This window comes from Stenella coeruleoalba, assembly GCF_951394435.1.
Source record: "Stenella coeruleoalba genome assembly, chromosome: X".
NCBI lineage: Eukaryota > Metazoa > Chordata > Mammalia > Artiodactyla > Delphinidae > Stenella > Stenella coeruleoalba.
Window position 1 is genome coordinate 122,391,682 of NC_137152.1, and position 26,281 is coordinate 122,417,962.

The 26,281-nt window shown below is 62.1% G+C and overlaps 1 protein-coding gene across 4 annotated transcripts; it reads left to right on the top strand.

Annotated features, from left to right (window-relative positions):
* HCFC1 (host cell factor C1) lies at window positions 1–22,260 on the top strand. 4 transcript variants are annotated; one of them, XM_079911654.1, is made up of 26 exons: window positions 1–1,176; window positions 6,642–6,790; window positions 6,948–7,108; window positions 7,671–7,879; window positions 8,791–8,875; window positions 9,376–9,482; window positions 10,546–10,725; window positions 10,808–11,167; window positions 11,407–11,567; window positions 12,068–12,265; window positions 12,636–12,860; window positions 12,951–13,055; window positions 13,459–13,678; window positions 13,998–14,140; window positions 14,290–14,428; window positions 14,569–14,789; window positions 15,403–16,837; window positions 17,036–17,199; window positions 17,727–18,303; window positions 18,742–19,062; window positions 19,260–19,378; window positions 19,474–19,611; window positions 19,942–20,127; window positions 20,734–21,034; window positions 21,456–21,519; window positions 21,750–22,260. In XM_079911654.1, exons 1-26 carry the CDS (start codon window positions 984–986, stop codon window positions 21,787–21,789), a joined length of 6,201 nt encoding a protein of 2,066 aa, XP_079767780.1. In that variant the 5' UTR covers window positions 1–983; the 3' UTR covers window positions 21,790–22,260. The 4 variants fall into 4 exon arrangements, with proteins under 4 accessions (XP_079767780.1, XP_079767781.1, XP_079767782.1 ...); XM_079911655.1 differs by having other exon boundaries at window positions 18,745–19,062; XM_079911656.1 differs by having other exon boundaries at window positions 17,859–18,303.
* Window positions 22,261–26,281: the final 4,021 nt, after the last annotated feature.

Here is a 26,281-nt window from a genome sequence, read left to right on the forward strand (position 1 = left end):
TCACACAAGATGGCGGCTCCCAGGGAGGAGGCATGAGCGCCCTGCCGTTACCGCTCCTCCTGCCGTACAGTTGCCACTTCGGGGCCTAACTCTGCCTCTTTGAAGCGGCTCCTGTGGGAAGGAGTCATAAGGAGGGAAGCGAGGATCGGACGCTGCCTTGCGTTTGGTTTGCAGTGGAAGAACTGACCCAAGAGGAAGAGAATAGGGGGGAAGGGGGAGCTAGTCTCAAGATGGCGACTCCCAGGGCGGCAGGCGCAGCCTGAGCAGCAGAGGCGGACTAAAGGGAGACGCTCGAGACCTCACGAGCCGTACGGCGCGAGCCTCCGAGCAGCCCTCGAGAACTCAAGCTCGTTTCACTGGCCTCCGGCGCGCCTCTATTCTTTCCAAGTGTCGAGGCTGTTTAGGGAGCGGCCTCTGCACTAAGCGCTGGGCGGGGAAGCGGGACGGTCTCAAGATGGCGGCTCCCACAATTGTGGTCTGAGCTCCGGCGGGGCTGGGACAACCGCGGCGCTTGTGGCTCATTTCCACCCGCCCCGGAAGCCGGCCAGTGCAGGAGACTTGGGGAGGGTGTGGGAACCGGGCCGGGGCTCCGCCATTTCCGGCGGGGGAGGGCTACGATTGAGGAAGGGAGGAGAGAGAGGCGGCTCAAGATGGCGGCTCCCAGGGCCTCCCGCTCGAGCTTCTAAGTGGGAGCTCCCAGGCAAGTAGTCAGGGCGGCGGGACTCGGCGGCCTCCAGCTTCTCGGGTCTAGGCGCTCGACAGCTTCAGGAGGCTCTTAAGGAGACGTGGTGAGCGAGAAGAAGGGGAAGAGTAGAAGAGAAGGAGAATAGTTAAGATGGCGGCCTCCATGGAGCCGTTCACCGCTGTGTGAAGAACCGCTTCTCTGTGCGAGACGCCTTAGACGAAAGGGGGTGTGTGTGAGTGGAATTGGGGGCCTCCCTTCTCGCTTGGTGACTTTTTCCACCGCGCCCTTTCCCGGAACTATGGCTTCGGCCGTGTCACCCGCCAACTCGCCAGCAGTGCTCCTGCAGCCCCGCTGGAAGCGAGTGGTGGGTTGGTCGGGTCCAGTGCCCCGGCCCCGCCACGGCCACCGCGCCGTGGCCATCAAGGAGCTCATCGTGGTGTTTGGCGGCGGCAACGAGGGGATAGTGGACGAACTGCACGTGTACAACACGGGTGAGTGCAAAGCCCGCTGGGTTCTCGGATCTTTCCCTCCTCCCTTCATCTCCTCCCTCTCCCTCCTTTTCCCTCCCTCTCTCTCCCCTTCCTTCCCTCCGTCCCTCCTCCCTCTCTCTCCTTCCTCCGTCTCCCGCCTTCTCCTCCCCTCCCCTGCAGCCCTCTCCCCCGCCTCCTGTTCCCCCTCTCCGTCCGCACCGAGGTGCTACTTCTCCCGTCCGAGACGGTTTGCTCTGCCCGGCACCTCTGCTTTCCCTTGCTCTTTTTCCCATTCTTCCAGCCCTGATTCCCATGTGTTTGAGAGGCGCTTTTCATTATTGGAGAGGAAGCCTGTACCCTGGCTGGTGAAGGAGCGGGGGCGGCTCCCGCGGCGGTGACTTCAGACAGACACCGTTACCCCCGCCAGGCGGGCGGATGCGTCCCTTTGGCGCAGAGTCCCACCCCCTTCCTCCCTCCTCCTGCGCCTGGTCCGCTCTTCCTCATCTCTGGTGCTCTTTCGGGAGAAATGACAACTTCTAGATTACAGATTAGGTCGCCGTCTCGAGAAAAGGGGCAGAGTTGAGCAGCGTAATCCCGACCTGGGGGAGGGGGGCGGGCTGTGTGCTGCGCTGCGTAACCGTCTCCTGGGGACCCACAGGTCAGACGACATTGCTGCTTCCCTCTTGCAGCGTTGACTTCTCCAGCGTTTCTCTACAGATTTCATGTTGTCTCGATCTGGGATCCTTTGATGTAAGAGATGAATTAATTCCAGTGATCCCGCAGCAGGCTGAGGAGGTTCCCCTGCCCGTTCTCATGCCTCCCCCAAAGCCCGGGCCTGGTTGGTTGGGAGGGGCAAGCAAGGTGCGGTCATAGCTGGAGGCTGCGGTGCGCCTCTGCCTCCGGGTGCTGCTGCCGTGCCGGCTCGCCTTCGGCCTGTTGCCTGGTGTCCCCGCTAAGTCTCTAGGGCTTAGCCGCATCCTCCTGCGGCCCCCTCCCCCTTGGCGGCCACTTGGCCAGGTTGATACACCTGGCGCCTCCTTGGGCCCGAGCTGCCTGTTGAATGGACGCTGGCCCGCAGGACCTCGCCTGGCCCGGAGGGAGGGGCTCGGCGGGCGTTTTCGCCGGGAGCGGTGGGCCTGGGTGCCTTCCGGTCCAGTCCCCAGCCTGAGAGGTGGAGGCGGGGCTGCGGAAAACCCCCTCCCAGCTCAGGCAGCGAAAACCCCCTCCCAGCTCAGGCAGCGTGCTTTGAGGAAGCTCCCCTCCGCAGCTCGCAGTCGCGTTCGGGTCAGCCGCGGCCAGGGGCCGGCTTCCAGCTCTTTCCCCCGCGCCATCTCATCTGGCGAGCTCCATTGGCCCCAGAGCCATCCTGTCCGAGGGTTCTGTTGGTACGGTGTCCTCGGGCCTGGGCACCTTCTTCCAGCTTTGAGGTTGCTCTGGGATAAGGTGTTGGTTGGAGTGCTGAGGGTTGGAGCTGGGCTCTCGGTTGGGTGCTCCCCACCGCCGCCTCCCCCAAGGCACAGAGTTTAGTTTTCTCTGCATCTTGTAGGTTGTTGACCCTACAAAGTTGACTTTCAAGAGGCTGGTGGGTTGCCGGTGACCCTTCACATTGTGGGTCTGAGCACCTGTTGCCTCCAGTGAGGCTGGGCTGGTTGGTGGTGCTCTGTGCCAGCTCAGACAGCTGCAGCGGCAGCGATTAGCCGGGTAAGGTAAGGCTGAGGGGCAGGGCTGTTTTTAGAGAGGCCGTTGCCCTGAGCAGAAGCTCCTAAACTACTTGGACCAACTTCATTCTCGTAAGGCCTGGAGCAGGCTCCTTGGCAAGGAAGGACAATTTTAGAAAGTAGGGCAGGGGCCTAATTACCATCAGCTCCAAAGTCCACTGCTTCCTGGGGCCTCTGCGTATTCATTAGTTTATTAAAATGAATCGAGCCCTTTGGCGTTAATTCATTCCCCATCTGCAAGGGTGTGTTGTATAGTAGAGGATAGCCAGCCTTCCGAAGGGCTGCAGCCCTGGATTCCTCCAGGGTAGCAGTTTGGAAAGTGCCCTATGAACTCCCTCGGTGACTTCTCGGGAGAGCCGTTAGCTGACCCAGCTCCCCTGTCCTCACCGAGTGTTTGCTATTTGACAGAGCCTCGAGCTCCTACTGTTCTCAGAAAGACAGGCTTGGTGTTGCCTCTCTCCCACCAGCCGTGGCACAGATGCGCAGCATCCTTAGCTGCTGTCTTGACAGCCAGCCTCCTGCTTACCTTGGTTTTGGTTTGTTTATAAATTTCTTTCTTTCTTTCTTTATGGCTGCGTTGGGTCTCCGTTGCTGCGCGCGGGCTTTCTCTAGTTGCGGCGAATGGGGCCTACTCTTCGCTGTGGTGCGTGGGCTTCTCATTGCAGTGGCTTCTCGTTGCGGAGCACGGGCTCTAGGCGCGCGGGCTTCAGTAGCTGTGGCACTCGGGCTCAGTAGTTGTGGCGTGCAGGCTCTAGAGCGCAGGCTCAGTAGTTGTGGCGCACGGGCTTAGTTGCTCCGTGGCATGTGGGATCTTCCCGGATCAGGGCTCAAACCCATGTCCCCTGCATTGGCAGGCGGATTCTTAACCACTGTGCCGCCAGGGAAGTCCCTTGGTTTTGTTTTAAATGAGGTCAGAGCATACTCTCTAGTGCTTTTCTTTCTGCAAGATGAGTGCTCAGAGAGACTCGCCCTTCGGAGAGAGTTCCCCGTTGCTAAGACAAAGGGCTCCAGGGGGCACGTGCTTGCCTCGCTGTCTTGGTCAGCTCAGAGATCGGGGCGGTGGTGGGGGGGGGGGTGACGGGGCTGGGGGTGGCAGGTGTGCACTTGAAGGGTGTGTGTGAGAAAGTGTGTGTCCTTCCTCTTTGGTGGCTGTGGAACACTTCACAGGCCTTTGGGAGATCTTAGGGTAGCAACTGTCCTTGACCTCGGGGAATTTTACTTCAACAGCAAAGCGGATTACTCGGAGGACCCGGCCCTGACACAGTGGGGTGCGCCCTGGTGAGGGGAGGGTGTGGCTGGTTGCCAAACCAGTGGCCCAAGGCTGGTCTGCCTCAGTGGTTCTCGAATGTCTGCAACTGATACCACCGGAAAGAGCCTTGGAAAACATCTAGTGGAACTTCCTTGTTTTTGCACATGAGGAAATTGGGGTCTGAGAGGGGAAGTGACAGGTCCAGGGTCACCCTGCTGGCTGGCAGTGGAGTCAGGCAGAATACAGGCCGTCACCGAGACTGTCGGGCTGTCTCGCCCTTCAGTTAAGGGGTGCGGGCCACCACCTTGGAGACACCTCCCTGTTCCTCTGTCCCTGGAGCTAATTGGTCACTAAATTGAGCTTATCTCAAACCCGTTCCCCCTCCGTTCTGGGTCCTTCTTGCTCTCACAGTCACTTCCTGCTCGGCCCGGCGGCTGGTTTCACTTGTCGGGAAGTCCTGTTCAGCCTTCAAGGCCCCGCTCCCATGTCACCCCTTCTGAGAACCCACCCCCACCCCCACCCCCGCTTCGAGCCTCAGCCGAGCGGGAAGGCAGCTGCGGGGGGAGGGGCTCGGCCACCTCCCGCCTCCTGGGTACAGGCCTCCCTTCCTCGGCCCCCCTCGCAGCCGAGAGTGGCGACAAGCCCAAGCCTAGGGAGAAGGAGGGACCCGGAGGTCGGGTCATGCGCCGCCCGCCCCGCTAGATGAGCGAGAGATGACATGATTGGGGGCAGCTGCCATCTCAGGGTAGAACTGGGACTGTAGGTGATGTGAAGAGCGGCAGGTTCTGGCTTCAGACCAGAAACTGTGCCTCCTGACAGACTGCTCCTGATGGCAGTGCAGAGAGCCCCTGCCCTGCCTGGAGGGCTCTAGAATGAGATCAGCCCCTCTTGGGTGCTGTAGAATGAGCTGTCAGGACGTCACAGGTCCCTCTAGCCCGGCCCGCTGAGTCAGTGGTGGCATGTGACGAGAGAGCTGCCGTTTCCCGTGTAGCCTCCTCCCGGCCCTCAGGTGGGCACCTAGCAGTCACTTTACGTCGGTGACAAGGTTCTCATCTGTGTGTGTGTGTTTGGCCCTGTGACCTCGGGTAAGTTACTTCCACTCCTGGTCTCTGTTCCTTTGTCCACGGAGGGAGGCTCAGAGGTCTGTGGCGGCTTCAATCCCGGGAACTTGGATGAAGCTCCTTCCGGGCCCCGCGGGAGGCCATCTCCCCCAGTTCGGGCAGGGCTGATGGCTCCAGCCTGGAAAGCTGCTGCTCTTCTTGGTTTGTCTTTGCGCTGCGCGGTAGGACGAGGTGGAGCGCGGGGGTCTGGGGCCTGGGCGTGCAGAGCAGGCAGGGGACCCGGAGGCCCGCTGGCTGCTGAACTGAGGACGGGACCCACAGCCCACTGCAAACTAACGTGTACACTTGGGAAGCGGCGAGCCGGGCGCCTTTACCTCGGGAGGTGTGGTGTGTTTTTGGCGGCGGGGTGGGGCAGGCCTCTCTGCCCAGCTGCAGGTAGAGTCGGGTTACCCAGCCTGGACGGGGTCAGGGACCGGGTGCACCGTGCTGTCCCGGCTCCTGTCACGCCCCCACAGGGGCTCTGTTCGCTCCCAGATCCGTGCCCTGCCCACTGGCCCCTCAGTCCCAATTCACTTGCCTACGTTTGACCAAAAGTGATCGAGGGGCGTGGAATCAGATTTGCAGTCGGCTGCCGGTTTGGGGTTTTCGGAGAGAGTGTGGTGTATGTTTTAGGGGATGGCCCTTCAAATAACATAGGACAGAAGGCATCCCTCACAAGAGGGCAGCGTTTGCCCCCGGACTTTTCCAGGAAGACCTGGCATGGCAGACGTGAGGGCGGTGGCCCAGGAGGGGCAAGGATGCCAGGCAGAGCAGGGGCAGGTTGGGAGCTCCAGCCCGGCTAGAGGCGATGGGCTTTGGGCAGCTTAGTTGGCACTGACTGCCGCCACCTCTGCCCGTGTTCTGGAGGGGGGAGGGGGTGAGCCCGGGGGAGGGCTGCTCCGGACCGTCACCCGGGAAACAGCAGTAGAGATTGATTCGTACCCCCATGGCCCTCCCCAGCCTATACCGCAGGCTGCTGCTCCCAGCCTGCACTGGTAGCTCTTTTGGCCACTTAGAGGTGCAGCCACGGGCCCCTGGACGGTATTTTGGGTGTTAGACGTTTCTTTCCGATGACCCATAGAGTGGCGGGAGGTGGCCACATCGCCAGAAGCCGACGAATTTTCTTGGTCAGTGACTTCCTGCTTTTTAAGACGACCGTGATGAGAAGCAGGGTGATCACAGGCTGTTTTGAGGTGGCCTCTGAGGCCAAGGAGTTTGGAAGATGGCTCGGATAGAGGGCTGGCACTTGGATGGTAAAAGGAGAAAGTCCCACATCCTTGGGAAGAGAGGCAGTGCCTCAGCCCCTCCTTTCTTAGACTGTATTTTGAAGGCTGGTGGGTGTGGGGAGGAAGAGGGGTGGAGGTTCTGGTTCTAGGGGCTCCCGAGGAGTTCTGACTTCTGCTAACTTTTGTTCTCCAGCGACCAACCAGTGGTTCATCCCGGCCGTGAGAGGGGACATCCCTCCTGGATGTGCAGCCTATGGCTTTGTGTGCGATGGGACTCGCCTGCTGGTATTTGGCGGGATGGTGGAGTACGGCAAATACAGCAACGACCTCTACGAGCTCCAGGTAGGCCCTGGTTCTTGGGGCAGGGGCGGGGGCAGGCCCCATGTCACCCAGGACCTTCTCACTCCCTTCAGGTCCCTCCCTCATCAGCACCAGCCCTTCCCTGTGCGGCCAGTGGCCGGCTCATCCCCGATTTAATCACTGGGTCTTCATTTTGCAGGCAAGCCGGTGGGAGTGGAAGAGACTCAAAGCAAAGACGCCCAAAAACGGGCCCCCTCCGTGTCCTCGGCTCGGGCACAGCTTCTCCCTTGTGGGCAACAAATGTTACCTGTTTGGAGGTCTGGCCAACGATAGCGAGGACCCCAAGAACAACATTCCGAGGTGAGGCTTTGTCCTGTTCACGTGGAATCCCGTGAAGGCGGGTGCTTGCTCACATAGCAGCCAAGCCTGCCGTACCAAGTGCCTTTCCTTTGTGAAACGAGGGTGGCACTGGATGCCCTCTAAGGAGCTTTCTAACCCCGAGGAGGCCTCGCGGGAGGAGGGCCAGGCCAGGAGGTAGAAACCCACCTTGCCTTGGGCTGGTTCCTGCTCCTCAGACCCAGTTTAGAGCTGGCGCTTTGCTTCTCAGCATCTGCTGCCTGCAAGCTTCGTGATGGTTGTTGTCCTTTCTGAAGTTTGGAGGTAGTCCTGAGATGGTGCCCCCTTTTCACCCGGGAGGCCCTCATGTCACGCCCAGCTTCGTGTGCAGGGCAGACTGGCACACCCCATCCGGCTCTTCCTCTTCTCCTTGCTCTCCTCCTCTGGAGCTTCTGGTAGCCCCTCCTTCGGGGCGAAGGTAGAAGACCTTGGGGTTCGCACAGCCTCAGCCCCCTTTGTCTCCCCAGGAGTCCACTGTTCACCCATCGAAGCCGGTGGCCCGCCATAACTGACTGTTCTTCTCCAGGTACCTGAATGACTTATACATCCTGGAACTGCGGCCAGGCTCTGGAGTGGTAGCCTGGGACATTCCCATCACTTACGGCGTCCTTCCCCCACCCCGGGAGTCCCACACTGCAGTGGTCTACACCGAGAAAGACAACAAGAAGTCCAAGCTGGTGATCTATGGAGGGATGAGTGGCTGCAGGCTGGGGGACCTCTGGACGCTGGATATTGGTAAGATGTGGGTGCGGCGGCTCCAGTAGTCTTGGCGCGAAGCTGGTCTGCTGGGCGGCCGGTGTGGGGTGTTGAGTTGGGGCTCACAGGGAGGGGAGTGTCCCGCCTAGCCCTGTACTTGCTGCAGGGTCAGGATAGGACCCATTTGGGGCTGTCATCTTTGCCCCGAGCTTGTGGCGTTGCTTGAAGAAAGAGCAAGGCTCGGTTGGCTGAGTTGGTCTGCTGTCTTCCAGGAGAGTGAGGGGAGAGGGAAGGGCCTTTCTAGAATGGAACTGTGTAGATGAGGTAGCACCTGTCCCTGTCGACTTGTCAGTGGTCAGGCTGTGCCAGGAGCGGAGCCCCCTGGTCTGTCACAGTCAGAGGGGATGTACAGATGCCCTTAGAGCCGTGGGGACTCCTCGGGCTGGTCGGCAGGTGGGGAAGCGGGAGCGGTTGAAAGGAGTTCAGGCTTTCGACCTGAAGAAGGCTGAGGGGAGAAGGTGGCCGACCACACATGTCTGGAGGGTTAGGTGGTCCTGTGGGGCAGCATCGGTGCTCGAAAGAAACAGTGTCTCGGGAGCAGAATCCCCAGCAGCAGCAGCTCTGTAGGTGGCGGAGGCGGTGTGGGAGAGAGTGCGTCCTGCCGGGAGTCAGAAGGTGCGCCCGCCGCTCCTACCCCAGCCCAGGAGCGGTGCTGGCTTGTAGTGGGTGCTCAGTAAAAGTTCAGAGGATGGTAAACACAGCTTGGGAAATGCCAGCACCTGGTGACCGGAGGGCCTCCCATGGGCTGTAAGGAGGCCAGGTATGGATTCTTGCGCTGGGTCAGCACCTGCCTCCCCGCACCTTCCCTGTGTCCGGGGCACATCCTGTGGGTCAGAGGGCCCGTGTCCGACCTGGTATGGGTAACCTTCCCTTCCCATTGCTTTGCACAGAGACTCTGACGTGGAATAAGCCCAGCCTCAGCGGGGTGGCACCTCTTCCTCGAAGTCTCCACTCAGCTACGACCATAGGAAACAAGTGAGCAGCCAGCCACGGCTTTTCCCTTCCTAGCCCACCCCACCCCCACCCCCACCCCCACCCCCGTGGGCTCGCAGTTTCCTTCCAGCAACCCCTAAGGCCTGAGGAGACCTCTTTCTGGCTGGGCTGGCGTTCGGCAGCCCCGTCTTTCCATTATGACCCTGGGGGACTGAGAAAAGACAGAGGGTAGAGGGGCACAGACCGTCCTCTCCGCCAGCAGCTGAGTGTTTTTGTCAATGCCAAAGTCCCAAAGTGAATATAAGAACGATGGGGACTGAGGTGAGCTTTAGGTGAGCTAAACCGAGGCTCCACATACTGGAGGTGACACAGTTCTTGTGAGGGCTGAGCCACCAAGTAGGAGAGGGCCACGTCCAGAGCTTCGTGCGTCCTGGGGAGAGCTAGAGGACCAAGTGTGTTCAGAAGTTTCTGGATGGAAGAGGTGGCCTCTAGCTTGGCACCTCCTCTACAATCCTCTCCTACTCTTCCCTCCCTCGTCCCAGAATGTACGTGTTTGGTGGCTGGGTGCCTCTCGTCATGGATGACGTCAAAGTGGCCACACACGAGAAGGAGTGGAAGTGTACCAACACACTGGCTTGTCTCAACCTGGGTATGGCCTCCTCGGGCTTGGGCTCAGAGCGGCCTCCTCGGCCTGAAAGCTGTGTGGGGAGCACAGGGAGCCGAGCTGCTTCTAGGCCGTGCCTCTAGAATCCGCCAGGAGTAGCCAGTGGCCCAAGTGCTCTGAGGGACGCTCCTCCTTTGCGTCTTTTGAATAGGCTCTTCCTACCCAGCGTAACCACGCAGAGCATCCCTCCTGTCTCCTGTTGGTGGTTTCTCACCCACCCTGCAGGGACTTTGCTATATACACGAGCGTTGCCTCTAGGTTCCTTTAAAACCGAGGAAACAGGACAGCGGCCTGCTCTACGCAGTGCGGCCCCTGACCCTTGCATTTACTCTGTCCTGGAGACCATCCCATCCCTGCAGGGCGAGTGGCCTCATTCTTTTGAATTGCTCTCGTGGTGTCAAAACTTGCACCAACGCTGCTCGTGAGTATCCTCACACCATTCTCGCCAAGCGCAGTTGTATTCAAAGAGGAAGACCTAGAGGTAGACTTGCTTTCAGAGGGATGTTGCTGTACACACAGATGCCCCTGGCAGTGTTTGCCAGGCCGGTAAACAGTTCGCTCTTTGCGGAGCCCGGTAGGCACTTGACTCTCCCCATGGGCCAGCCCCCATTCCCTCCCCTGGCTCACCCTGAGCCCTGGCTGCACCAGCACGAACATCAAACTGCCAGGCACCCTCTGGGTTAAGTTTGCCTTAATCGTGAGTGAGGGTATGTATTTTTCCTCGGATCCTCTTGTCACCTTTTCTGTAACTTGCGTTCCTCTTCACCCATCTCTTTCTAGAGGCTCTTGTTGTTGCTTGATGTGTGAGAAGGGAAACCTTTGGCTGTGTGTTTCACATAGTTTTCCCAGTTTGTAGTTTGTGGTTTATAATTTTTTACGGTCTTTTTGCTATGTGGAGTTGTTTTTGTTTTTGTCTTTGTCTTAATTTAGTAATCTTTGATGACTTCCTGGTTTTAATTCCCCATCCCTGACAGCAAAAGGCCAAAGAGCCCTTGGGGGTTGTCTATTCCTCTGCCCCCTACTGACCTCCACATCCTGCCCTCCCCAGATACCATGGCCTGGGAGACCATCCTGATGGATACGCTGGAGGACAATATTCCCCGGGCCCGTGCCGGCCACTGTGCTGTAGCCATCAACACCCGCCTGTACATTTGGAGTGGGCGTGACGGCTACCGAAAGGCCTGGAACAACCAGGTCTGCTGCAAGGACCTCTGGTACCTGGAAACGGGTAAGGCCGACCGGAGGAGAGCTGCCATGCCCGTCCCTGAAGTCTCTGCTGCCGCCTTCTCACCAGCGGTGCTCTCTTACAGAAAAGCCACCGCCCCCGGCCCGGGTACAGCTGGTACGAGCCAACACCAACTCCCTGGAGGTGAGCTGGGGGGCTGTGGCAACAGCCGACAGTTATCTTCTGCAGCTCCAGAAATATGACATTCCTGCCACGGCTGCTACTGCCACCTCCCCTACACCCAATCCAGTCCCGTCTGTGCCTGCCAACCCTCCCAAGAGCCCTGCCCCAGCAGCAGCCGCGCCTGCTGTGCAGCCACTGACCCAAGTAGGCATCACGCTCCTGCCCCAGGCTGCCGCCACCACCCCAACCACCACCACCATCCAGGTCCTGCCGACGGTGCCTGGCAGCTCGATCTCCGTGCCTGCCGCAGCCAGGACTCAAGGTGAGCCGGGGGCCGGGCTCTCAAGGGCAAGATCCGGCCCACCAGGGGGTCACGTGTCCGAGTGAGGACCGCTAGACAGACGGCACACCTGGTGGCCATTCGTGCAGGCTTGTGGCCAAGTGGTGGCGGGGGACCTCGGTCCCGACCTTGGAGGCTGTCACTGAGGGTGTCTGGAAGGGCCAGATTTGAAGCACAAGCAGGTCACAGAAGCTGTTCGCCTCTGCCCCTTCTCTTGCCAGGTGTCCCTGCTGTTCTCAAAGTGACCGGTCCTCAGGCTACAACAGGAACCCCATTGGTCACCATGCGACCTGCCAGCCAGGCTGGGAAAGCCCCCGTCACTGTGACCTCCCTTCCCGCAGGCGTGCGAATGGTCGTGCCTACGCAGAGCGCCCAGGGGACGGTGAGAAGCTAGGGCGGGGCTTTCCTGGCGGTCGGTAGTGCGCTGGCGGGATTCGAGTCCCGCTCATCCTGCGCCCGTAAAGCGCTGATGAGGCGACCACTCGGCACTAACTTAAGGGTTAATAAGCTCATGCCTCAGAACCGCCCGTCTGACCTCGAGGGCATTTTAAATGTGTATTTTCTTGTCCTGGAGCCTGAGGGGAGGATCTAGCCAGCTGGGGTTTGACTCAGCCCCCTGAGGAGAGAGCTGTATCTGTCTCCGTGGTCTTTAGGAAAGATCCAGAACTACTCGTAACTCTTGCTGCCAGGTTGCTGTGCCTCATCAGTGGTAGGAGTCCACGTCTGGGGTCAGTAGAGCAGGGCCCAGCAGTCCTGACGCTGAGAGGTGCCACTTCAGGGCGAGCGAGCCAGGCGGGTTCTGGTGAAGGCCGTGGAGCAGGGAGTGTGGTGGCCGCGGGCCTGGCACTCCCTGTGGGCTCACACTCCCTGCGCCTGCTGCAGGTCATCGGCAGCAACCCGCAGATGAGTGGCATGGCGGCGTTGGCAGCCGCGGCTGCCGCCACCCAGAAGATCCCTCCTTCCTCGGCACCCACGGTGCTGAGTGTCCCGGCCGGCACCACCATCGTCAAAACTGTGGCCGTGACACCTGGCACCACCACCCTCCCAGCCACTGTGAAGGTGGCCTCCTCGCCAGTCATGGTGAGCATCCCTTGGGCCTGGTTCTCAGCCTTGGGGCCGGGGGCTTCTGGGCACTGTGATCAGACAGCGGTCACTCCTTCCGGGCTTTGGACCAACCCGCAGAGGCTGTAGGTCCGTAACGTGTTTGCTGTGGGCTGTGGAATAAGCTGATAGCTATAGGGGTGTGGCAGCCTTAGGCTAGACTTGCTGGCCCAGTGTCCTCCCTTGCTTTGCTAGAGGAAAGGTAAACCAAACTGAGCTAGGGACGCACTCACTCATGCACGCATGGGGCAAGGCAGGCTAGAGTTTTGCTGTGTGCGCACCCCCGCCATTCCAGGCAGAGGCTGGGGTGCTCTCTGCCCCGCCCACCACTCTTCTCTGCTCCCTCCAGGTGAGCAACCCAGCCACTCGCATGCTGAAGACTGCAGCCGCCCAGGTGGGGACGTCTGTCTCCTCTGCCGCCAACACGTCCACCCGCCCCATCATCACAGTACACAAGTCGGGGACTGTGACGGTGGCCCAGCAAGCACAGGTGGTGACCACAGTGGTGGGTGGGGTCACCAAGACCATCACCCTGGTGAAGAGCCCCATCTCTGTCCCAGGAGGCAGTGCTCTGGTGAGTGATGGGTGCCAGGAGAGCCCAGCCCAGGCCGTGCCCTTGACTGGTCTCTGGATCACTCTTTGTGCTCCATGTCTTCCTTTTCAGATTTCCAATCTGGGCAAAGTGATGTCAGTGGTCCAGACCAAACCAGTTCAGACTTCTGCAGTCACAGGCCAGGCGTCTACAGGCCCGGTGACTCAGATCATCCAGGTGAGCTCGTGGGCTCCAGACTGTGACACAAGCAAGAGTGGGCGCTGGCCTGGGGTTAGAACTCGCATCCCTGGCTAGACATGATCCCATGAACACTGATGGCACAGAAGGTCCTACTGCTTGGTAGGACCTGTCACCCTCGGTCTTCAGAATACTCTGAGCTGCCTGGGCTGCCAGTGGAGACTAGCCAGACCAGAGTCACTGTTAAACTTGCCATTCTTCTAAAAAAAAGGTTGGATAGATATATATGGGTATAACTGAATCGCTTAGTTGTACACCTGAAACTAACACAACATTGTAGATCAGCTGTGTTTCAGTTAAAAATTAAAAAAAAAAAACATTTCTCATCTTGACAATGATGCTGGTTCACCTCACCCCGTCTTTGCGTGTTTTCCCCTTACAGACCAAAGGGCCCCTGCCAGCTGGGACTATCCTGAAGCTGGTGACATCAGCAGATGGGAAGCCCACCACCATCATCACTACCACGCAGGCCAGCGGGGCAGGGACTAAGCCCACCATCCTGGGCATCAGCAGCGTGTCCCCCAGCACCACCAAGCCCGGCACGACCACTATCATCAAGACCATCCCCATGTCGGCCATCATCACGCAGGCGGGCGCCACGGGTAGGGGCCTCCTCCAGCGTGCTGGTGAGGGACCATGTCAGGAGGGAAAAGGCAGGCAGATGGAGGGCGGGCTGCGACGTGTTTCCATTCTGGTTTTCCCCTCTTTTCCACCCTCTCCCTGCCTTTTCCTTAAGATAGGTCGGGAGGTAGCAGGGGTTACGGCTACAGTTGGTACTTCTTTGTTTTAATCAAGGGGCAGCAGGAGTAACTGCTTGAAAGGGGGCCCAAGAGAAACGGGACCCGGCAGCAGGCCCGGGTGGGAGGCCGGCGCTGTCCCTCGTGGCCCAGCCTGAAGCCAGGCTGCCCCCCTCTCCTCCAGGTGTGACCAGCACTCCCGGCATCAAGTCCCCCATCACCATTATCACCACCAAGGTTATGACTTCCGGAACTGGAGCCCCCGCCAAAATCATCACTGCTGTTCCCAAAATCGCCACTGGCCACGGGCAGCAAGGAGTGACCCAGGTGCGGCGTGCCTGGCCCTCTCCTCACCCCAGGGTCCAGTCCGGGAGCACAGCAGGCCACGTGGGTCTTCCCGTGGGGCCTGGGAGGGCCAGCGCAGGGTCTGGCCAGCCCACATGTGATGTGAGGCTGCTTTCCTCTTGACATCCCAGGTGGTGCTGAAGGGAGCCCCCGGCCAGCCGGGCACCATTCTCCGCACCGTGCCCATGGGCGGCGTCCGCCTGGTCACCCCCGTTACCGTCTCCGCTGTCAAGCCGGCTGTCACCACGTTGGTCGTGAAGGGCACAACAGGTGTGTAGGCCGCGGGGGGAGTGGGGCAGAGTCAGGGTGCACCCCGGCCCCGCCTGCCCAGGGAGAAAAGCTGCCGGGAAGGCGGTGCCAACAGCGGGCTTCCTCCCACATCCCACTCCCGCCTCCCTCTCTGCCTTCAGGCGTCACGACCCTAGGCACCGTGACAGGCACCGTGTCCACCAGCCTCGCCGGGGCCGGGGGCCACAGCACCAGTGCCTCCCTGGCCACACCCATCACCACCTTGGGCACCATCGCCACCCTCTCGAGCCAAGTGATCAACCCCACTGCCATTACCGTGTCGGCGGCACAGACCACGCTGACGGCGGCCGGTGGGCTCACCACCCCCACCATCACCATGCAGGTAGGGCAGCCAGGAGAGCACGTGGAAGCGCGGGCCCAGCCTGAGGGTTCCGGTCTCCACGTTGGGGCCACCCTCTCCGGGCTTCCTTCTGCTGCCATGTGCAGCTGGGTCCTTTTTTTCCCTCCCGTGTGTGGCACCCGTAGGACGGTTTCCCTGTAGCCACGTAACTGCGATTCTTAGTCACCGTTTGATAGCGTGTCGTGCTGAGATAACGTATTTCAGCCATTTTTAGTGTTTGAGCGTTAGGCTTTTTCTTTCGTGATACTGTAGAGGGTACGACAGTTCATTTTGGGGTGCATATAGCATCTTTCTCTTCGTACGTTGTAAGCTGAATTCCTGGTGAAGTGGTGAAGCGTCTGTGGCTGGCCTTGGTACAGCCTGGGGTCAGCAGGGTTCCCAGCCCAGGCCTCCCCCCCGCCCAGCCCCTTCCCAGTCCCTGTGGCCCTTGAGGTGATGCAGTACCTCTTCCTTGGTTCCTGAGAGAGTCAGTTTCTTGGGGTCAGAGGGTGAGCAGGTCCTGGATTTGCCAGCTTTGTTGCTTTAGGAGCCAAGCTGGTGGTCCCAGCCAGCGTAGGGGATGCTGTACTAATTTCCCATCTGGCCTCTCCCCCAGCCTGTCTCCCAGCCTACCCAGGTGACTCTGATCACAGCGCCCAGCGGGGTCGAGGCCCAGCCTGTGCACGACCTCCCCGTGTCCATTCTGGCCTCGCCTACTACAGAACAGCCCACGGCCACGGTCACCATCGCTGACTCAGGCCAGGGTGACGTGCAGCCCGGCACTGTGACACTGGTGTGCTCCAACCCGCCCTGCGAGACCCACGAGACGGGCACCACCAACACAGCCACCACCACCGTCGTGGCTAATCTCGGGGGACACCCGCAGCCCACCCAGGTGCAGTTTGTCTGCGACAGACAAGAGGCAGCTGCTTCTCTCGTGAGCTCCACAGTGGGCCAGCAGAACGGCAGTGTGGTTCGCGTCTGTTCCAACCCGCCGTGCGAGACCCACGACACGGGCACCACCAACACGGCCACCACTGCCACCTCCAACATGGCTGGGCAGCACGGCTGCTCCAACCCGCCGTGTGAGACCCACGAGACGGGCACCACCAGCACGGCCACCACCGCCATGTCGGGCATCGGAGCCGGGCAGCGGCGAGACATCCGGTACACCTGTGTGGCAAGCACCGTGCCCGCCGTGGTCCGGGTCGGCATGGCTGCCGGGGCGTCAGAGGGAGCCCAGGGCTCTGTCAAGCCCTCGTGCCAAACCCGCCAGACCGGCGCGACCAGCACCACCATGACTGTGATGGCCACCGGGGCCCCATGCTCAGCTGGCCCGCTCTTCAGACCAAGCCTGGCCCTGGAGGCTGGTGGCCGTGGCGCCACGCTCGTGCAGTTGGGCCCTCTGAGCACCCAGGTCAGGCCTGGTGGTGAGGGTAGCCCCCTAGCTGGCCTGGGCCCGCTGGTATCTGTGGGGCGCCAGCCGGAGGCGCATCACGCCCACACGACGTACACCGCCACCACGGCCCGCTCTACCGTGGGTGCCGGGGAACCCAGTGAGGTGCAGGGGATGCCCGCACTTGGGTACGAGAGCTCGCCTGGCGCCGCTGTGACTGTGAAGGCCCTGGAGGCACTGCTGTGCTCCTCGGCCACCGTGACGCAGGTCTGCTCCAACCCCCCGTGCGAGACCCACGAGACAGGCACCACCCCTACGCCCACCACCGCCACGTCCACCGGGGGTGCGGGCCAGCCAGAGGGTGGGCAGCAGCCCCCGGCTGGCCGCCCCTGTGAGACGCACCAGACGGCTTCCACCGGTACCACCATGTCAGTCAGCATGGGCGCCCTGCTCCCTGACGCCGCGCCCTCCCACAGAACCCTGGAGTCCGGCTTGGAGGGGGCGGCACCGCCCGCAGTTACCCCCCAGGCTGGAGCTTCATTGCTGGCTCCTTTCCCGACGCAGAGGGTGTGCTCCAACCCACCCTGTGAGACCCACGAGACAGGCACCACGCACACGGCCACCACCGTCACCTCCAACATGAGTTCCAACCAAGGTAGGTGGAGGCGGCCAGCCTGGCACCCGTGCTCCCCGGGGCCCAGGCCCCAGCAAGAGGCCTTCGGTTTGATTCCGCGGAGCTCGGTTTACTAGCCTGGGCGGGTCCTCTGGGCGATGGTGTCCCCTGCTGGCAGAGCTGGGTGGAAACCCTGCTGGAGGGGGGCCTGTCATCCCGCTCTCCGCTTGCCCCCCGCAGACCCCCCGCCGCCTGCCAGCGACCAGGGAGAGGTGGAGAGCACCCAGGGCGACGGCGTGAACATCCCTGGTTCCAGTCCTATCACGACAACGGTGTCCTCCACGCTGACACGGGCCGTGACCACTGTGACACAGTCCACACCGGTCCCGGGCCCTTCGGTGCCGGTAAGAGCCCCCGGAACGCCCCCCTCTGTCTGCCTCCCTGTTGCCCACCGCACTTCAGGCCTGCGCTGTTCCAGGATTGGACACCAGGTGTCGCTCTCGCTCCAGGCACGCGCCACTCCTGGTTCCTTTTCCAGACCATAGAAGGGCAGCCTCGTGCCTGACAGGGCAGGGCGCAGGAGACCCCCAGGCTTGGTGGGTGTCTGGTGGGCGCTTTTCTTTCTGTAGCTGTTTCCTATGGCTTGTTACTCGGCTGTCGCCTGTAAGAGTGGCACAGCGGGAGTCTGAGGGCCCCTTTGGCGAGGCCGGGAGACCTCTGTGAGGATGGGGTAAAATTGGCCGGCAGGTCGCGGGTCTCCACTCCTCTTGCCACGCCCCCCACTGCTCAGTGACCTACTGCCCCTGCTCATCAGATGGGGTCGTGGCGGCCCCTGGGGAATGCAAATCCTGGCCCACAGGGAAAGATGAAGGTCTGCCTGGTTCTGGCCTCCCGCTCCTTCCCTCTGACAGGGGCTTCTCTCCCTTTCTAGAAGATCTCATCAGTGACCGAGACTACCCCAGGGGCTCTGACCACCGAAGTCCCCATCCCGGCCACGATAACAGTGACCATAGCCAACACAGAAACTTCTGACATGCCCTTCTCTGCTGTTGACATCCTGCAGCCCCCAGAGGAGCTCCAGGCCTCTCCAGGGCCTCGCCAGCAGCTTCCGCCACGGCAGCTCCTGCAGCCTGCCTCCGCACCCCTGATGGGGGAGTCCGCCGAGGTCCTGTCAGCCTCCCAGGCCCCCGAGCTCCAGGCCGCCGTGGATCTGAGCAGTACGGGGGACCCGTCTTCAGGCCAGGAGCCTGCCAGCTCAGCCGTGGTAGCCACTGTGGTGGTCCAGCCGCCACCGCCCACGCAGTCCGAAGTAGACCAGTTGTCACTTCCCCAAGAGCTGATGGCCGAGGCCCAGGCGGGCACTACCACCCTCATGGTAACGGGGCTCACCCCCGAGGAGCTGGCGGTGACTGCTGCCGCTGAAGCGGCCGCCCAGGCCGCGGCCACAGAGGAAGCCCAGGCCCTGGCCATCCAGGCCGTGCTCCAGGCCGCGCAGCAGGCCGTCATGGGTAGGTGCTGGGGTCACGGTAGGTGGCTTACCCCACTGTCTTTGGTTCAGGGTAGGTGGGAGCCCCGAGGGGAAGACGGACTCCTCGGGAGGAGTGAGGAACCGGGGTTCTGGAGCCTCCCTGCTGGCAGCCCTGGCTGGCGGGCCCCAGTGACAGCCTGGGAAGAGGAGGCTTGTTTCCCGCCAGGGCAGCACGCCGCAGACTTGACGGGGAGGGCAGGCTGACTTGGGCGCCCAGGAAGGAAGCGGGCTTTCTCGGGCGGGGGAGGGCAGGGTAGAGGTGGGCCGGAGACGAGGTCCGAGAGACAGGCTCTGAGGGCCGGCACCCCCCAGGGCACCAGGGCTGCCCCTAGCTCCGGGAGGGCGGTGACCATGGGTAGCCGGGGCTGGGCTCTCCCACCTGCCGCTCCTCCTAAGTAGAAGTCATCTCCACCTGGAGCAGGCACCGGGGAGCCCATGGACACGTCGGAGGCGGCGGCCGCTGTGACGCAGGCGGAGCTGAGCCACCTGTCGGCCGAGGGCCAGGAGGGCCAGGCTACCACCATCCCCATCGTGCTGACGCAGCAGGAGCTGGCCGCCCTGGTGCAGCAGCAGCAGCTCCAGGAGGCGCAGGCCCAGCAGCAGCAGCACCACCTCCCCACGGAGGCGCTGGCCCCTGCCGACAGCCTCAACGACCCGACCATCGAGAGCAACTGCCTCAACGAGCTGGCCGGGGCTGCGCCCAGCACCGTGGCACTGCTGCCCTCCACAGCCACTGAGAGTGAGTGGGGCCCTGCTCCCCCAGGGAACTCGGTTGATTGCGGAAGAAAGTCTCGGGGCGGCGGTGGGGGTGGGGGGCGGCGCTGGTCCCGGGCCCCTCCGTGCAGAGGCGGGCGTGTCCTCTAGCCTGCGGGAAGGGCTCCCACGCAAAAGCCAGGTCTCCGGGGCCTTTCCTGTTGATGCCATCTTTACTCCCAGGCCTGGCTCCGTCCAACACGTTTGTGGCCCCCCAGCCAGTCGTGGTCGCCAGTCCCGCGAAGCTGCAGGCCGCGGCTACCCTGACGGAAGTGGCCAATGGCATCGAGTCCCTGGGCGTAGTGAGTCTGGAGTGACGGGGACTCGGGGGTTGGGGTGCAGCATTTGGGCCCCGAGGGTGGAGGGCCTGATCTCTTCTCCCCTCTCTGACTTGCAGAAGCCAGACCTGCCACCCCCGCCCAGCAAAGCCCCCGTGAAGAAAGAGAACCAGTGGTTTGATGTGGGGGTCATTAAAGGCACCAACGTGATGGTGACACACTATTTCCTGCCACCTGATGACGCTGCTCCGTCGGACGTAAGTGTCCCCGCGAGCTGAGACCCCCGGGTGGGTAGGGATTTATCAAGCTCCCCGGGGGCATGCCTGTCTTAGGGCTGCCCCCCTCTCTCCCTGTGACCCTTGAAGTGGCTGTGAAGCCCAGCCTTGGCCCACCTTGCCCTGTCCCCGCCTTGTCGTGCAGGGGCTGCCGTGGCTGCCCTTTCCCCGGCCCACCCACCCCACTGTGTGGACCTGCATCGTCCCCAGGGTAGAAAACTCCTCTGCTGGCCCCAGAGCCACACTCCAGCAGCCCTCTCACGTCAGGCACTTCCGTGTCTCCCTTCCTGTTCGCCCGGCCTCTTCCCGCAGGACGACTCGGGCGCGGTGCCGGACTATAACCAGCTGCGCAAGCAGGAGCTGCAGCCTGGCACCGCCTATAAGTTCCGCGTTGCCGGGGTCAACGCCTGTGGCCGGGGGCCCTTCAGCGAGATCTCAGCCTTTAAGACGTGTCTGCCTGGCTTCCCGGGGGCCCCCTGTGCCATTAAAATCAGCAAAGTGAGTCTTCTTGCCCTGGGATCAGCCTCTGTCCTCGGCTGAGTCCGTGCACTCAGCGCTCTCTTCCGTGCTGGCTTCCGGCAGGGGTGACTCGGGAGGGGGCCCCAGGGTGCGGGCAGAGCCAGCTGGCTCTGCGGTGAGGCTTCTGGTCCTGGCTCTGTCGGCAATGGCCAGGGAGACAAGGGCAAGTTCCTCCCCGTGCCCCTGCCACCGCCTCCCCCTTTTGACACACTGTGTGCTGTGCTCCACGTGCTCCTTCATCTAATCCTTAAACCCCCGATGAGGAGACTGAGGCGCCGAGAGGCTAAAAGACGAGCCACATGCTAGGTGGCAGAGCGGGGCTGGGAAGGCTGCTGGAGTCCCGTTGGTTGTATCGTGCTGTTGCGTCAGGCTGCCTTCCGGGTGGGGGCAGAAGAAGCCATCTCTTTGGAGCTCCTGGAGCTCTGCTCTGAAATAGCTTTGTTGTGTTAGGAGGAGGGTGAAGTATGAACACTCAGTTCCGGAGGCTTCGAAGCATTCTAGGCCCTCTGTACCCGGGTGGCCGGGGTGGGAATAAGTCACAAGGCTGAAGATGGCCCAGCCTGATCTCTGCCCCCTCGGTTCCAGAGTCCGGATGGCGCTCACCTCACCTGGGAGCCGCCCTCTGTGACCTCTGGGAAGATCATCGAGTACTCGGTGTACCTGGCCATCCAGAGCTCGCAGTCTGGGGGCGAGTCCAAGAGCTCCACCCCGGCGCAGCTGGCCTTCATGCGGGTGTACTGTGGGCCCAGCCCCTCCTGCCTCGTGCAGTCCTCCAGCCTCTCCAACGCCCACATCGACTACACCACCAAGCCCGCCATCATCTTCCGCATCGCTGCCCGCAACGAGAAGGGCTACGGCCCAGCCACGCAAGTCAGGTGGTTGCAAGGTGGGTCTTGTTCGTTGGGCTCCTTTGGGCAGCTCTAGGGAGAGGTTGGGGGATGGCGGGGAAAAGCCCCGCGAGCGTCGCCGGGACCACCCGGCTCCAAGCTGGACTTGGGGGCTTTGTATTCTGGGGCGGGTGATGGCCTAGGGCCCTGGGTAGGTGTCTTGGAGTGGAGGGTTACTCGCCTCATCTGGGGGTGCAGAGGAAACTGCTCGGGGCTGCTGGGGGCGGGAAGGGCTGCCGAGACCGGCAGCAGGAGGCATGGGGTGGGGAGCAGAGGCCTCGGGCTGCTCCGTCAAGAGTTTGCGCGGGGCTGGGGGGGCCACGGGCGTCGTCCCCGCTCTCGTTCCCTCAGCTGCGCCACTGGAGTCGTCTCACCCCCGTTGCTGAGCTGCTCACTCACTGTTGGCCTCTTTCCTTTCAGAAACCAGTAAGGACAGCTCTGGCGCCAAGCCGGCCAGCAAGCGGCCCATGTCCTCTCCAGAAATGTAAGCGGGGAGTGCCTTTGAAGAGCCTTCTGAGGCCAGGGGTAGGCGGATCCCGGGAGGAAGGAGCGGTGGGGACAGTAGGGCCCGCCTTCTCCTTAAGCGAGGGGGGCTGCTTAACCGGGCACGACGCCCCGCTAGGGCCCAGCCAGAGCCCCCGATGAGTCCCACTCGCTTCACCGTGGGGACCCAGCTGACGCTTCTCGCTTTGCCTTTGCCTCCCGTCTCCCAAGGAAATCCGCTCCAAAGAAATCGAAGGCAGACGGTCAGTGAGAGGCAGCTGCCCTGCGCCTGGCTGCTTCTCCAGACCCCCCTCTGCTTCAGGACCGCCGCCCGCCCGGGCCTGCCCGCCCCGCCCACCCGGCGCTCACTTTGCCCTCACGAGCCGCCACACCGGCTGCCCGTTCTCTCTCCCTCTCTCTCTCCCTCTGTTTTAAAAATAATCTCGAGAAAGCACATTTTACCATTGCTGTGGGGAGGAAGCAGAAGGCAGATGTGGAAGAGCCCCCCTTCCTCTCCCCGCCCAGCGCCTGCCAGGGGACCAAGGCCCCAGGAGTGGGGGGTGGGCGTGGAAGCTGAGGAGAGGTGCCCCCCTGGGCCCCTTCCCCCGCCTCCGCACCCTGAACTGGGTGTCTGTCTGGTTCTGTTGCATTTTCTTCCATTAGTGTTTCCCGACACCCGCCCGCCCTTCCGCTTCTCCCACCCCGCCCTGCCTGGCACTCCCATGGGAAGCTGACACATTTTCTCAGAGGCCTTCGTACACCCACCTCTTTCTCCCTCCCCTCTTCTTTCCCATTTGAAAAAAAGAGAAGAAAGAAAAAGAAAGAGGTGGAGAAGGAACCCCGTGGTGGCCTGAGCAGTGTTCTGTGAAAACCTCCCGACTCCCAATTGGGGCGTAGAGTAGCCGCCCACGGAGCCTGGCTTCAGCCTGTCTGGGGTTGGGGCTAGGGGCCACATCACCAACTGCTGCATTTGTTGTATTTTTTTTAAGTTGAAGTTGACGGAGTTAACATTTTTATTGTAATTTTAGCCTTAGCGTGTGGGGTTTTGTCCCTTTTTTTTGTTGTTGTTGTTGTTGTTAGCTGTGTACAGAATGTGTATCTTTTTTTCCCCCCCTTTTTTTTAAACTCTTTTTCTCCTTGGCTAAGCCTTGGCAGGGATCTTTCTGGAGGAGAAGCTGGGGCAGCCAGGGTAGGAGAGGCATGGGATCTCCCCTGTGGGCCTGGTGTTTGCTGCCCAGCCCGGTTTTCTCTTTCTGGCCCCTGTCCTCTGCCCCTCTGCCTGTCCCCAGGCCTCTGGGACAAAGGAGGGTGAGCCGTCAAACCTCACTCCCCACGGGCAGTTGCTCCACACCTAGAGGGAGCTTCAGAGTCCGCTAGAGCCCGAGGTCAGTCAGGTTGCTGAGGAGGATGGTGTGGAGGTGGGGGCCGCGGCCTGACAGCCAGTCCTGGGGCCACAGCACTCTCCACGACCCCCAGGCTCGCTCCCCGGCATGACTGCTTAGAGCATCCAACACCCACAACTGCCGCTTCCTGCAGCCGCCCTCTCTCGGCAAAGCTGGTGCATGATGGAGGGGAGCTTGGCCTCAGAGGCAGCCTGGGAGGGCAAGTTGTGTGGTGCCACTGACTCTGTGAATTTACAGTGCAGTCCCCAAGCTGGGCCCGTCCTCCTGGGCCAGGCTTGGTGGGCTTGGGGCTCTGCTTGGAATGGCTAGTGACAGCTTGCTGCCCCACACCCAAGCTTTAGGCAACGAGTGAGACTTGCAGGCGGGTCGCACAGAAGGATTTGAAACGACCAGCCGGTCTCTTCAAAACCCCTTTCTCTGCCCTGGAGACGCAGCTGTGGCCGGGGGCACCCCAGCCTCTGCAAACCCCCGGCCCTGGCCCACGCCCTCTGGGGCCTCTGATTTGTTGTATTATAGTATATTTCGCTGTGGAAAACGTCATGTTTAGTCACCTTGGAGCCCACCGCCTGGTCCCGTTGTTTCCCCCCATCCCTATTCCCGAGCACCCGTTGATCTCTTGTTTCTGGAAACAGTAAGCTTGTTCATCTAATGTAGAGTAACCCCCGTGACTCAATATTACCATAGTGCGATGTCGTTTTGTGCTATTTTGAACAATTAAAAGACTTTTTTTGAAATAACCATCTGCCGTCTTGCTGTGTCTGGGGCTCCCACAGGAGGCTGCCTGAGGTGGGGAAGTTGGGCCCCACAGGGCTCACCAGAACCCTCAGGGAGCCTCTTGTTCGCGGGGCCTGCTGTGAGCGGGATTCTGCTTCTCCATTGGCTCCCGTGTCTCACAGTTCTGTGGGCTGTGACCTTGGCACTGAGCTACACTAGGACCAGGTTGCCCACAGAAAATCCCATGATGGCGGCCAGAGCGCAGGCTACAGGCCAAGGGGCTCCCTGGACACGTGTTGCCGATTCCCTGTGTGGAGACCAGGTCACCTTCCTTCTCCCCAACCAGCGGACAGGGGACTGGGTCCAAGGCCTGGCAGGTCACCAGCCGCCACCCTCCTCGGACGGTTGGCCAGGGCCGAGCACCTGCCACTGAGCGCTCACAGACCCCGGAGAGCCCCTGGGATGTCAGATCTGCAGGAGAGCCCGGCGTCAACCGAGGGGTGGCTCCTCCCGTCTGGTGCTCAGTGGGCGTTGCCCGAGTGACTCCTTGTCTGCCCTTCCTGCACACGGGCCAGGGCCCCCAAGGGGGGGGCAGCAGAGCTTCTGTTGAACCAACTGTGACAGTTGCACTGTTGGGGTGGGCTGCTATCGCTAGGGTGGTGCCGTACCCAGGGTAAGACGGGCAGAGGTCGTCCTCAGCGTGGACCAGACGGGAGCTCCGCAGAGCGCGGGGTGAGGCGGCCGAGGCTCAGCACAGCCTTGGTGCCACGCGGGGCAGAGGGGAGCACCTCGCTGCGGGCCCCGCACTCTGACAGGGATCCGGGGGCCCTGCCTCATTCCCCGCTCTTGGCAAGTCGCTCTGGTACCAAAAGCCACCTCCTCCCTCTCTAACCCGCGGACGCCTAACGGCGCCTCGCCCAAGAGGCCCCCCAGAGTGCGCCCCTGTCCCTGGTACTCCCTCCGCTGGAAGCGCGGGGTCTCATGAGTGTGGGGTCCTGTCGGGCCTCCACCACACCGACTCTGACCTGACTCAGAGCCCAGGCGCCTCACAGCTCTTGGAGGTTGGCGGGAACAGAGGCCCAGGGAGAGCGGCAGGCACGTGTCCTTCAGGCTAGAGCAGGAGAAGGAACGTGCAGGGGTGGGGGGTGGGGGGATGCGGGGCAGCCGGGGGAGGGGGGCCCACCTGGGGGACTCGGGAAAGAAGGGGCCTGTGCAGATCTGCCAGACACATGGTACGCAGTTCTGTGGATGCTCACAGCGTGGGGGGGAGGGGCGCCAGGTTCCTGCCGCCCACCCGTCGTCCCTCTGCTCACTTGCACAGCTCTCTGGACGGCCAGGGCCACGCTGCTGGTGTCTTCAGCACCGGTCTCAAAATACTGGGCTCCAGCCCCGCACAGGGACGGGAACGCCGCCGGCTCTCACCTCGGGATTGGGACCCAGGGCTGGGGGCCACCCGTAAGAACCTTAGAACCCTCCCCATAGCAAGGCTCCTCCTTGCCTAGGCATGAGGGAGACAGAGTGCCAGGAAGGCAGGGGATCCGCAGGCAGGCGGCTGACACCAGCGCAGCTGGGCCCATGGCTGGGACCCCCCCTCCGCAGGCACGAGGGAAGGCGGAGGGTGGAGGGGCACAGCAGCCACAGGGCACACCAGCTGCCGGTCCCCCGTGCTGTCGGGACCAGCGCACAGCTGCGGGAGCCGCAGGGGCGCCAGGCCCCTGTCCCAGGGCTGTAGGGCACTCTTGGGCTGCTGTCCCTCCTTCCGGAAGACGGGGCGACGGACCCTAAAGGCCAAGCTTCCCTGAGCCCCACGGGGAGCCCAGGGTCCCTGGAACGCCCCCTCCACATAATTCTTCCGTTGGCTGGGCAAGCAGGTGACAGTTCGGCCAGCCTTCTTCAGAGCACCTGACCTAATCAGACAGTCACAGAGCCGTGAAGTGAAAATCAGATACTGGTGCTAGAAGATACACCTGGAGAACTCGGGGGTGTGACGGCGGAGAGGGCCCAGGATGCCCCCTCTTGCCTGGCCTTCGAGCTGCCGTCACTGGGGCCAACAGGTCAGGTGCTGAGGGGCTGGTTCATCAGAGAGGACTTGCCCCGCTGTGGGGCCCAGGTCAGAGGAGCCGAGGCGTTCAGCCAGTTCCAGCAGCTCTCTCCTGCTGCACCTGGGCCCGCGCCCCGCCCTGTCCAGCCCCCTGCTGGACCCCCCCGCCCCCCGTCCCGGACCTTCCTCCTGCCAGCTCACCCAGCACTTCCCACCGGGAGGATCTTGAGCGGAGGCTGCCCAGCAGAGGGGCTCCGCGGGACTCTGCCGCCCAAAGGTGGGGTGGGCCAAGAGTCGGGGCGCAGCTGGAGGCCGGGGTGGAGTCGCAAGCCGGCCAAGCCCAGCCCCCGCTGCGGGCTCTGCCCCCAGGCCCGGGCGGAACCCCGGGGAGGAGGGGTGGGTGGGGCTAGGCTGGGTCAGCTGAGTGACAGTCACGCGACCGCGACCAGCTCGGCTCCGAGCGCCTTCCTGGAGGAGAGGGGGGGACGAGCGGGAGTCTCCGAGTGTGGCAGGCCAGTGGTGTGGGACCCGGGAGGGGGTGGGGGGGAGGGCTTGTCCTGGAGGCGCCCCAGGGCGGCGGGGTCAGTCCTGGGGCGGGTCTGGGT

Bases quoted from the DNA above. Each gene is read 5' to 3' on its own strand.
- HCFC1 (XM_079911654.1), top strand. From the start codon at position 984: ATGGCTTCGGCCGTGTCACCCGCCAACTCGCCAGCAGTGCTCCTGCAG. The intron at 17,200-17,726 runs GTAAGAGCCCCC...CTCCCTTTCTAG, and splicing joins TCCCGGGCCCTTCGGTGCCG to AAGATCTCATCAGTGACCGA. The intron at 20,128-20,733 runs GTGAGTCTTCTT...CCTCGGTTCCAG, and splicing joins GTGCCATTAAAATCAGCAAA to AGTCCGGATGGCGCTCACCT.